Genomic DNA, 11795 nt, shown 5'->3' with positions numbered 1-11795 from the left:
AGAAGATGACCAACTTTTGAACAAGGAAGAAAAGAAATTATTTAATATATATTCAATCAAATGTGAAAAAGAAAAAAAGGTTTACAACCCCATAAACACTTATCTGCTAGAGATCAGAGAGAGAAGATCAAGAATGAAGATAATCTTCATAATCTACGGGCAAAAGGGTCTGCCTAAGCGAGCCCTATGACTTGGAATGGTGAAGTGCCTAATTCTACCCTCTTGTTCTCTCAAGTATCCTTCACAAAGGAAAGCCTTTGAGAATTTATCCTCTACATTTCTGTCCACATCATGCACAAACACATCAGTCTCCCCTTCCTCTCTGTTCCTCCCCAACAACCCAGCTGTGTATATGGCACTCATTCTGCCTGGAGCTCCATCAAAGTACCCTGTGGGTGCATCCACCATGATCAAATCCCACTCTATGTCATACACCTCACTTGGCCAGTTCTTGAGGGCCAATTCACACTTTGAAAATCTTGGATCCCCAACAACTTTGCACTCTTCCTTCATCCCAATCTCCATGAGCTTGTCTGCTTGGTGAACCTTGGTGTCATAGGAAACATGGTAGGCCTCCAAGTTGGGTAGCTTTTGTTGGATTTGCTCAATCCATGACTTGTCTTCTTCCAAGAAAACTGTTCTTCCTCCATGGTTGAGAGCTGTCCACATCAAGCTGTCAAGTCCAAGGCCAAAGACTAGGAAATTGCAGGGTGATTTCTTTTGTAGGATTCTGGATGAGACTGATATTTCTTTGATGGTTTGTTGTGGGGTGATGTTTGTTGTTGCATAGTGAATGATGGCATTGGCTAGGGAAGGTGGGGTTTTAGTGCATGTTGGGATGAAGGGCCCTTCAAGGGAAGGGCATGGTGTTGAGGATTGTGGGGATTTGGAGTGAGGGGTTGAGGTTGAGATATGGGCTTGGGAGATGTTGATGGATGTGGATGTAGATGGGGTTAGGAGGGGAGATGAGAAGTTCGATCTGATTATGAAGATGGTGAAGAGGAAGATGAAGAAGCAGCAGAGGAGGATCAGGTTGAGATTGATGCCACATTGAGTTTTGGACCTCATGGTTCTTGATTGATGATGTGAGAGAGAGAGAGAGAGAGAATTGAGGTGTTGGAGGTTTTATTGAAGGGGAGAATGGATGAAGAGAGGGAGGAGAGAGGGCATTGTTTGTTTTCTGCTTTTCATAAGGAGGCAGAGGGAAATAGTGGAAAGCTGGTACCTGAGAATTAGATATTTTTTATATGAGTAAAGCTGGAATAGTAGTAGATCCATGGTAAGGTATCATGCACCATAAAAAATGCATTAGCAGAAAATAATGCTCAAAATATTTCCAAAGGGAAAAGCTTTTTTACCCTCACATATACTATAAAACACATAAATAGCTCCTAATCATGGATATAATTTCATGGGACCCACCCAGGGTTGTATATTATTGTCTTTTTAGAAGGAATTAAGGGGAGAGAGAGAGAGAGAGAGAGAGAGAGAGAGAGAGAGAGAGAGGCAATGATTATTTTATGTTGTGGTTTCTAAAATCTTCATCTTAGAAGTGAAGCAAGATAGGTTGTTGGAGGCTTGATTTAGACTTAGCCTATTCTTTTCGGTTGGTAGAAATAATAACATGGTTGGTATTGTTTGTTGGATATATCTCTTGACTTTCTTCTTCTAGTTGATGGAAGATGTGATGTATTCGGAGGGGTTGTTGATAAGAGTCATAAGAACATGATATTGCCCTTGATTATATAATGTCTCTTGAAGCTTTCTGAACATGGAGTAGTTATAAACAGCCTTTGATTTCGTTTTATTAATGTTTTGGATTGAGTTTTAGACATCTGTTAAGCACAAAATTGGAACTTGGTCTCTCTACATTGTTACAAGAGACTTTGAGAAGACTCCATAGTTTTTTTTTTTTTTTCTTCCCTTTTTCTTTCTGTTACTGACAAAACTCCATAGTTGTTGAATTAGATTGCACGTTAGGGTCCAATCTGACATCTGCCTCATCAAAAGAGGCAGACGTGTTGACGTTCTATTTTCTCTTAAACACCTTTTGTTTTTCACTAGTGTGTGAGGCTGTTTTTATTGTTTTTCACTCTGTGTGTGCGACTGTTTTTATTGTGTACATAATCACGTTTATCTTTATAGATTAGAGTAAATAAAAAGAGTTATTTAATCATGTGTGCTCCTTATAAAGTGAATAAAAAGAAGGAAAATATTAGGCTCCTTAAATGCTTATATGTCAATCGGGTATAGCTCAATTAGTTGAGTTTTTTCACTTTCATTTATATAAATTAAAGATTCGATATCATAGACGCTTAATGAATATTTGTGTAAACCCTCCTCCTTCAATTGCTTGTACTAAAAAAGAATCTATTATTTTTTGCAAATAAATCACGGTTTCACATGCATGTCGAAACTTTTATTTGTCAAAACTTTTATTTTTCTAATTTTAACAAGTTAGTTTTGTGTACGTGAGGTCTTCGCTGAGGTGCATAAAGCACCGCTAACTATTTATATTTCAATTTTTCTTCAAGAAAATATTCAAAATTATAATTTAGGGCATGTAAAATCTTATAACACCATATTATTTAATACAACATATAAAATATAATAACTATAGGACATGAATTTCACAAGCTACATGAAATCAATAAAAAAAACAAATGTGTCATCTATATATCGGGTTAAATTCAGCTCGAGAAACATATATTATGCATACATATTGTAAAATTTACACATATATCACCTAGATTTTTGGCATTTAAAATAATTTTAAATTTAGTAGGACGCGGATTCTTATTTAAAAACCATATAAATGCTATAAACATGACACCACGTATTTTTACCTACACCTCTCTTTTTTCCCATCTATCCAAATCTTTTGCTTGAATTTTCTTTGTTAGAAACTGCTTCACTTCTCCTCTCCACATGCCGCATTATTCCTGAACAAATTTATCTTTTGTTTTGTTGTAAACTAAATAGATCATGGAGAGAATTGAGATGGAGAGATGGAGAGAAGGCATAGAAGCCTGATCTTTCATTGAATATTTTTATTCACCATTACAAATGAGGGGGAAGCCTTATTTGTAGGCAGAACATTGTAGTTGTTTGATCATTCTTCTTTGGCTTCACGTGGGTGTTGGCAAGCATCATCATTACCATTTTGGGCTCCACATTCTTGACTTTACAACACTCCCCTTTGGAGACTACAAATGATACGGAATATGCCTCGTTAAAAACATTGCCAGTAAAAAAAAAAAAAACCTAGTGGGACAAAAACTGGTCGAAGGGAAAAAGAGTACATAACCATGTGTAACATAAAATTCTGTGTATATTGACACGCAACACTGAAAAACCTTGCCAGGAAAAACCCAGTGGGATAAAAACCTGGACGAAGGAAAAAGAGTACAGTGTTTGAAGATCTTTATTGATAGCACGCTCCCCCTGATGCTTGGCAAAATATCTTTAAGCCATACTGTTCATCATCTTTCTCAATATCATAGTTGACACTGCTTCTGTGAGTCAATCTTGAGCGACACTGCCTCGTTAAAACCTTACCAGGAAAAACCCAGTGGGATAAAAAAAACTGGATGAAGGAAAAAGAGTACAGTGTGTGAAGGTCTTTATTAATACCACTCTCCCCCTGAAAACTTCATGACTAGCTTTTTCCAGTAAGCGACCATAGAGATTTTCAGAGTCCGCATATCTAATAACACTTGGGCTATTTGTAAGTTCATTAAAAAAATATGCCCGTATATGGTGTTATGGTGAGATAGCATCAAATATGCCTCACATCATCCCAAAATGATGGTGATGGAGTTGAGCTCTATCTGGAAAATACGATGTCCGGTCCAATATACTTCCAGAAAATCCTTAAAAGTGTCCAACGGATAATCCTCATAAAAATGCTTCAATACTTTCTTAGTATAAGCAAGAATCTCGTTGGCATAATGCTCGATCTTTAAGTCGAGACAAATATTTCTTGAACTCTTCATAAGCTTTACTGTGTTGCAAACACATTATAATCAATATACTCACTGAGGCAATTTATGCGTATTTAGAATTGAGTATAGGTTTTGTGCTTTAGGCATATGTCCTTTAGGGACTTGCTTCATGCAATTTCAATCCTTTCAAGGATTTTGTTTAAAGGGATTAAACTTTATGACACATTATATAGCTTTTAACCCTGCTATTTATACATCTTTAGGGAATCGCTTCTGGCGATATGCTCCGTGCATTTAATAACCCTTAAAGATAACATGTTGGTCTTCGTAATTGTGCGGTAAGAGGGCACAATTGAATTTGTAAACATAGAAAAACCCAACATTCCTTGTTTATGCCAGAAACATTGTGTCATACAAAGTAGGTAAATTTCCTTTTATTCCGAACACCCAAGTATAACTTTCAGTACTAACAAATTTTGGGGTTCGTACTGTGGGTTTGTTCTTTCACGTTCATTCTTATCTATAATGGAATTACCTCATTCCATTTTGGCCAATGATATTGTCGACATTTAATAATTGAACGTGGTTCCAATCAACACAGCCCATTGATGATTTGAGTAGCTACTCCAAAATCAAAATTTGTCATTCATCAATTCATGATCCCACCATTCTCATGTGCATGCGCATACATCAATTATAAGCATTTCTTTGCTTTTGGGTACCCAAGCCACTTCAGGGGGCTTTTATTATGTGAGAATGTAGATTATAACCTCCAATGGAGCGTTATTTTGCAGTAGGGCGTGGATAATCTCCATTTAGGGAGTTGGAACATTTAGAACCCATATATCTGTCATGCTACAGGCATGCCACAGATTAATACATATATGTCAATTAATTTCTGGGACTTTAACCCATACAATTTTCTACGCATTAGGCGTGCACAATATCAATATTGACATGTCAAAGGATTGTCCTTTCGGGACTTCAATCCACATCATTTGCTACGCAACAGGCGTGCATCATATTGATCACTGCTATACCCATGTTATATTTTATGGGACTTTAATCTGTGCAGTGTATTATCAATGTATCCAACTTGCAATCTGTAAAATTTGCGTTAATAATTCATGGATACATACAAGCCATTCTTTTTGGAACGGACTTATCTCCCCATTTGGTTACCTTTCAAGATAAAATATCAAATAAGTATATAAGCATAAAATAACACAAGTATTGCTTACATCCTTAGGTGGGAGAAACTTTTCTCAAGTATCATTCAAGCTCGTATCGGCCCAGTAAATATAATGTAGCGCTTGATGATCTAGTTATATCCTGCAAGAGCAAAAATCACAATTCTTCTCTCTGTCAAAAACAAATAACCCTCAGAGTTAGGATCACTGCATGGATTCTTTCTTCGGATGTTCATTCTAAAGAAATAAAATCCCTTATGAACAGAGAGTTATAAAAAGAAAGAAAAGATACAAAAATTGTGATATTGATTGCAAGGTAAGGTAAGCAATCAAGGAAGGAAGCTGGTGGGAGCAGAAAACAAGCTCTCATTTCTCCTAGTCTAGAAGGACCTCAGGAGATTAGAGCATAAGGCCGCCTTCACAGTTCCCTGATGTAGCGGAAACGTGATCAGGGATAGTCTCGCTTCCTGAATGGATGATCATAGATAGTCTTGCTTCTCGGGCATATTGAGTGCTCACTGATAAGAAAAACAAGTAGATATCGCATCACTAGGTATGGAGAAAACTGGATGTCTTCTGCAAAGAAAATTTCGTTAGTAACACATTTATACACAAATACAATGAATAGGTAGAACCGGTGAATTTCAAATTAACCATAGGAAAATTGCGAGATTCTCGGGATACTTTTGAAAAAGTAGCTCCGTGAAATCCGTAAAGCAAGATCGGCTTTGACGAAAATAATACTTGAAAATGCCGAAAGTGCCGACAGGCATTATTAGAGGCCACGTGAAGTTTTGGACTCTGGGAAAGAAAAAGATAATATGGGGATTCGAGAAGATATTGGGATCCTGGAAATGTTGCCACATTTTCGTCTATAGATATTGCCTTTGCAAAACTTGATTGGAGCAACTGCGTTTCAACTCAACTTCCTTCATTTTCTGAAACTTTAGTTTTTGTAAGACTTTCTTCAAAACCTTCTTAAAATGGCTTCCTCTTCTTCCTGCCCAAATTATTTCAATTTAAATGATGCTCCCACAACAACCAGTGACGCCAAAGTTTGGCGTCCATCCTTTGTATCCCAAAATCGTCATCTCACAGTTAATGATTCTGTGATGATGAATGATGCTACTGCTGTCATAGTAGCTAGGAATTTCATTATTCCAATGGATGAAATGTTGTTGAACAGGGAGGTCTGAGGAAGAGGCTATTGATGACTCAATGGCTTCTAGCATTCAGAGTGCTGCTTCTGTTTCTAACATGGCTGATCGTTTGCGTGCTAGAGCAAACGAGGTTCAGAAGCTAACAACTGAAAATTCGTCTCTTCAAAGAATGCTTCATGAGTCTCAACAGGAGGTTGAGAAACTTAAAGGAGAGAATAATGCCTTGTTGAAACTGGTGAGTTCGTACTCCGTTGATACACTGAGAAGGCTAGACATGCTGCAGGTCTCAAATGAAAGAATTTTGGGAGACCATGAGAGGCTCATGGCTAAGCTTAAGAGGCGCCGTCCTCTTCCTTCAGAGGCTTCCAGAACATAATGTAATTTTATAGATTTTACAGGGCCTGCACCTTCATTGCAGGTGGAAAAAATCTATCTGTTATATGCTCCTTTCCTGTTATAATAATTGCGCACATTCTTAAACTTGTACCTGTGGTTTTTACGTCTTTTCAAAATGACGGTTTGGAACCTTGTGCCTTATAGGTTCAAATAACCACATCGACTCTCCCAAATTTCATATTTCAACGCATGTGAGCCCGTAACTTTTGGCCCGGGCTAAACACAAACTCAGAATTTATTCGCCCTTTTCAAATGGACATGAAATATGGATTGAGTAAAAGCCACGCTAATATCACAATATAGTAGTGAAGAGCATTAACTACTATATACCCACAACTTCAAGTTTAGGATCTCTCATATATTTGGATCCATGGGCTTCCGGCCCAGATATAACAAAATATGTGGGGAGCCTCAATTCATTATTTGAGGTTTATACTGATATTATCCATTTCACGGTGTATTCTTAACAACCGGAATTCACAAAATATATTTCTTCCTTGAGGTGTCGATTATAACAAAATCGAACTTTATTAAATTCATCATCTTCTTATGCCAAAGAAATATGTGGTGTACCACAATTTGCAATAATACCTCAAGGGTTGTCCATTTAACTGTTGGAACTTTAGGTTCTCAACACTGTTAGATTTTGAACTTCGGGCCAAAATCACATATTCTCATGGTATGGACATTTTTACAATTTTCTTGTACATATTTCTGGGACTTCAAGTCCTTACATAATTGTCCATATTTTGAGGAACTTCTGGCATCTCATTTAATTGCTCATCCATGAGTTTAAGGAACTGCAGGTTCCCTTTTGTATATAGTGACGGTTTACCCAAAATGGTTAATATTTATGCATACGTCACTATTCATGTGTATAGTACTATTCATCAAGTCATGAATACATATCTATTCATGTGTGCAGTACATTTGCCAGTACAGTTATTATTCATGTGTACGGTACTTTTAACCAATACGGTACTGTTACATCATCAAGGAACTCTAGGTCCTTATTTACATGTCAAGGATCAAGGATCTTCAAGTCCGATCTCTTGTTTACAAGTATAGTACCGGAGAGACTGCCAGCTCTCATATCAATATCATCATCAAGGATCTTCAAGTCCTGATGTAATTGTATGATGAGGATCAAGGAACTTCTGGTCCTGATCTGCATACTGTAAAAAAACTCATCATACAGCACAATTAATCCATAAAATAAATTACTGGTAAATAAATTACTGGTATGGACGATAAACCCGCACCATACTTTAAATAAATGTAAATGTGCGGTAAAATAAATTCATAAATTAAATTGCTTGCTGTATGGACGTTAATCCCGCACCATACCTTAAATAAAATTAAATGTGCGGTAAAGTAAATTCATAAAGTATGAGGGTTAATTCCACATCATACTTTAAGTAAAAGTAAATTTGCGATAAAGTAAACGTGCTTGTATGTGCACTAATTTTGCCTCATACATTTAAATAAAAGTAAAGGCGTGGACGATAAACCCGCACCACCCTTTAAATAGATACTGTTGTATGGGTAATAAACCTACACCATACAGTAAATAATGTGCAGTAAAGTAATTTCATAAAATATGAGGGTTAATTCCACATCATACTTTAAGTAAAAGTAAATTTGCGATAAAGTAAACGTGCTTGTATGGGCACTAATTCTGCTCCATACATTTAAATAAAATAAATGTGGAAATAAAATCACCACTAAAAATATAGGAGGTGAAACCATCCATAATATTATATAAATTATTATACTATATGTTCTTATATTAATATATAATAAGAAAAGTAGGGAAAGTGAATAGTGGAATGGTCAGTAATGCTATATGTCCTTTTCCACTGCTACCACTGTACCTTGACCCACCAGTTGGAATGGTCAGTAATGCATTTCCATCCCAGCTTAGCAAGAGCAGCAAGATTAAAATGATTGGCCATTCTGACTCCAACGCCACTAAGATCTTTGGGCATACAGACCTCCTTCCAAGCAACAGAAGGAGTACCGTCCCTGCCCGAAAAGAAATTCCTGCAACACTTGTTCATCTCTTTGATCACCTGAGGGGGACACTAAGTATTTGCCTATTGTGGTCCTGTGTTGTATCAAAGGCCTTTGCGAACGCTGCCGGGACATCAAGAACTTTCCTGGAAGCAGCAGGCGTGGCTTGGGTTCTAGTCGACTCGGTTAACTTGTTAAGGTGCCTAATAAAGGGCTCTGTAAAAGGACCATTTGGTGAGCTCCACTGCATCGAAGAGTGGTGCAGGAGGTGGGTCGTGGTAGTCCTTGGCCGAGAAAGAGCCTCTCTCTGCAACTTCAACATCCTTGGCCATTAAGCTTAATTAGCTAAAGCTTCACAGAGTTTGGGAGAAACAGAGAAGAAGCAGGGGAGCTGAGGCTAGAGAGAGAGAGAGAGAGATAAAGTAGCATTGGATGGAAGGAGGGATAAGATATCTGGGTTTCATCAGAGAATTCACCTGGTATTGTTAAAGCGAATTCGTGCTGATAACGTGTTGTAAACTAAATAGTTCATGGAGAGAATTGAGATGGAGAGAAGGAGAGAAGGCATAGAAGCCTGATCTTTCATTGAATATTTTTATTCACCATTACAAATGAGGGGGAAGCTTTATTTGTAGGCAGAACATTGTAGTTGTTTGATCATTCTTCTTTGGCTTCACGTGGGTGTTGGCAAGCATCATCATTACCATTTTGGGCTCCACATTCTTGACTTTACAACATGTTTTCAAATTTCAAGGGCATATATGAAAACTGAAGTTGAAAAATGTTATAAAACTAGAATATTCAGAGAATGAGAAGTACCACTGTAATATTGGGAGTGGAATTATATTTCTCTTTGTGGTGTTTACACTGACAGAATTTCTCCTCAGATAAACTCCACTCTTTCTCTTCTCTCTGACTCTCACTCTATTCTCTTCTTTCTTCCCTCTATTCTCTTCTTTCTTCCGTATGTGTTTACAAGCAAATATAATGCCTATTTATAGGCAAAGCAAATGGCTTTTAAGGGAGACATAATGATTTCTCCCCAACATCATTATCCCATCTTTTGACTAATACCTTCTAGCTTTATCTCCATCTTTTGACTAATTGCCATCTAGTTTTACCTATGTGGGCTTCATTTCTTTATAACACTCCCCCTTGAAGACCACATGTCCCTAGATTGGTTGCCTCATTAAAACCTTGCTTGGAAAAACCCAGTGGGAAAAAACCTAAGCGAAGGAAAAAGAGTACAACTTTATTTGGGACATAAGGGTAATGCACTCATGTTGCCTCGTTAAAACCTTGCTAGGAAAAACCCGGTGGGAAAAAACCCTAGTCGAAGGAAAAAGAGTACAACGCGCATATGTCCTGTGTTAGAGGACTCTTGAATGCTCCCCCTGATTTTGCATGCTCCAACTTGATTGCTTGCAGAGTTGTCGTAATCCGATGCCATGCACTAACTTTTGGAATGTACATTTCGGCAATGATTTAGTGAAGAGATCTGCCAGGTTATCGCTTGAGCGGATTTGTCTGACTTTGATTTCTTGACTCTTCTGGAGCTCATGTGTATAGAAAAACTTTGGTGATATGTGCTTGGTCCTGTCACCCTTGATATACCCTCATGTGATCTGAGCAATACAAGCTGCATTGTCCTCATTCAGGATTGTTGGAGTGTCTGTTGCTGAGGGTAGGGCACATGTGCTTCGGATGTGATGGATCACCGACCTTAACCAAACGCATTCACGACTGGCTTCATGGAGGGCAAGTATTTCTGAGTGATTGGAAGATGTGGCCACTAGTGTTTGTTTCGTTGAGCGCCATGAGATTGCAGTTCCTCCACATGTAAATACATACCCAGTCTGTGATCGTCCTTGATGTGGATCAGAGAGATATCCTGCATCAGCATAACCAACAATACTCTGGGCGTTGGTCGATTCACTGGAATAGAATAACCCCATGTCTGTTGTCCCACGAAGGTATCGTAGAACATGTTTGATGCCGGTCCAATGTCGCCTTGTTGGAGCAGAACTGTACCTTGCTAACAGATTTACTGAAAATGATATGTCTGGTCTGGTACATTGTGCTAGGTACAATAAAGCACCTATTGCACTAAGATATGGTACTTCTGGACCAAGGACCATTTCATCATCCCCTTTTGGACGATATGGGTCTTTCTTAGTGTCAAGCGACCGAACGACCATTGGAGTGCTAAGTGGATGGGCTTTATCCATGCCAAACCGTTTCAATACTTTTTCAGTATAAGTTGATTGATGCACCAAAATTCCATTAGCACTGTGCTCAATCTGCAAGCCAAGACAATATTTTGTCTTTCCAAGGTCTTTCATCTCAAACTCACGTTTGAGATAATCAGCAGTCTTTTGAAGCTCTTCAGAAGTTCCAATTAGATTCATGTCGTCGACATATACTGCCACTATCGCAAATCCAGACTCTGATTTCTTAATAAACACACATGGGCAAATAGGATCATTTGTGTATCCTTCCTTCAGTAAATACTTACTGAGACGATTGTACCACATTCGTCCAGATTGTTTTAGCCCATATAATGATCTTCTCAATTTAACTGAGAACATGCCCCGTGGTTTATTTTTGGCTGCTTCAGGCAGCTTGAATCCTTCTGGAACTTTCATGTATATATCTGTATCCAATTCTCCATACAAATATGCGGTAATGACATCCATGAGTCTCATTTCAAGTTTTTCTGAAACCGCCAAACTTATTAAGTAACGGAATGTAATTGTGTCCATTATTGGAGAGTACGTTTCCACATAATCAATTCCAGGCCTTTGTGAAAAACCTTGCGCAACGAGTCGCGCTTTATACCTTGAGATCTCATTTTTCTCATTGCGCTTTCTTGTAAATACCCACTTGTAACCTACAGGGTTCACATTGGGTGGAGTTGGAACAATATGTCCAAAAACACTCCTTTTTTCCAAAGAATTTAATTCTGCCTGGATTGCATCTTTCCACTTAGGCCAATCTTGCCTCTGTGTACATTCATTAATAGAGCACGGCTCAATATCATCATCTTTTATGATCTCAGCAGCCACTGAGAATGCAAATATATCATCGATGAT

At 38.0% G+C, this 11795-nt stretch overlaps 1 protein-coding gene across 1 annotated transcript; it reads right to left on the bottom strand.

Annotated features, from left to right (window-relative positions):
• Nucleotides 1-28: 28 nt before the first annotated feature.
• On the bottom strand, nt 29-1234 carry LOC117614015 (glucuronoxylan 4-O-methyltransferase 3-like). Its single transcript, XM_034342683.1, has one exon. It carries the CDS (start codon nt 1066-1068, stop codon nt 154-156), a length of 915 nt encoding a protein of 304 aa, XP_034198574.1. The 5' UTR covers nt 1069-1234; the 3' UTR covers nt 29-153.
• Between the last annotated feature and the right edge of the window lie 10561 nt (nt 1235-11795).

Source organism: Prunus dulcis, chromosome 1 (assembly GCF_902201215.1).
Source record: "Prunus dulcis chromosome 1, ALMONDv2, whole genome shotgun sequence".
Lineage (NCBI taxonomy): Eukaryota > Viridiplantae > Streptophyta > Magnoliopsida > Rosales > Rosaceae > Prunus > Prunus dulcis.
The sequence above is the reverse complement of the archived record's forward strand: the minus strand, read 5'-3'. Positions and strand labels throughout refer to the sequence as shown.

Bases quoted from the DNA above. Each gene is read 5' to 3' on its own strand.
- LOC117614015 (XM_034342683.1), bottom strand. From the start codon at position 1,068: ATGAGGTCCAAAACTCAATGTGGCATCAATCTCAACCTGATCCTCCTC.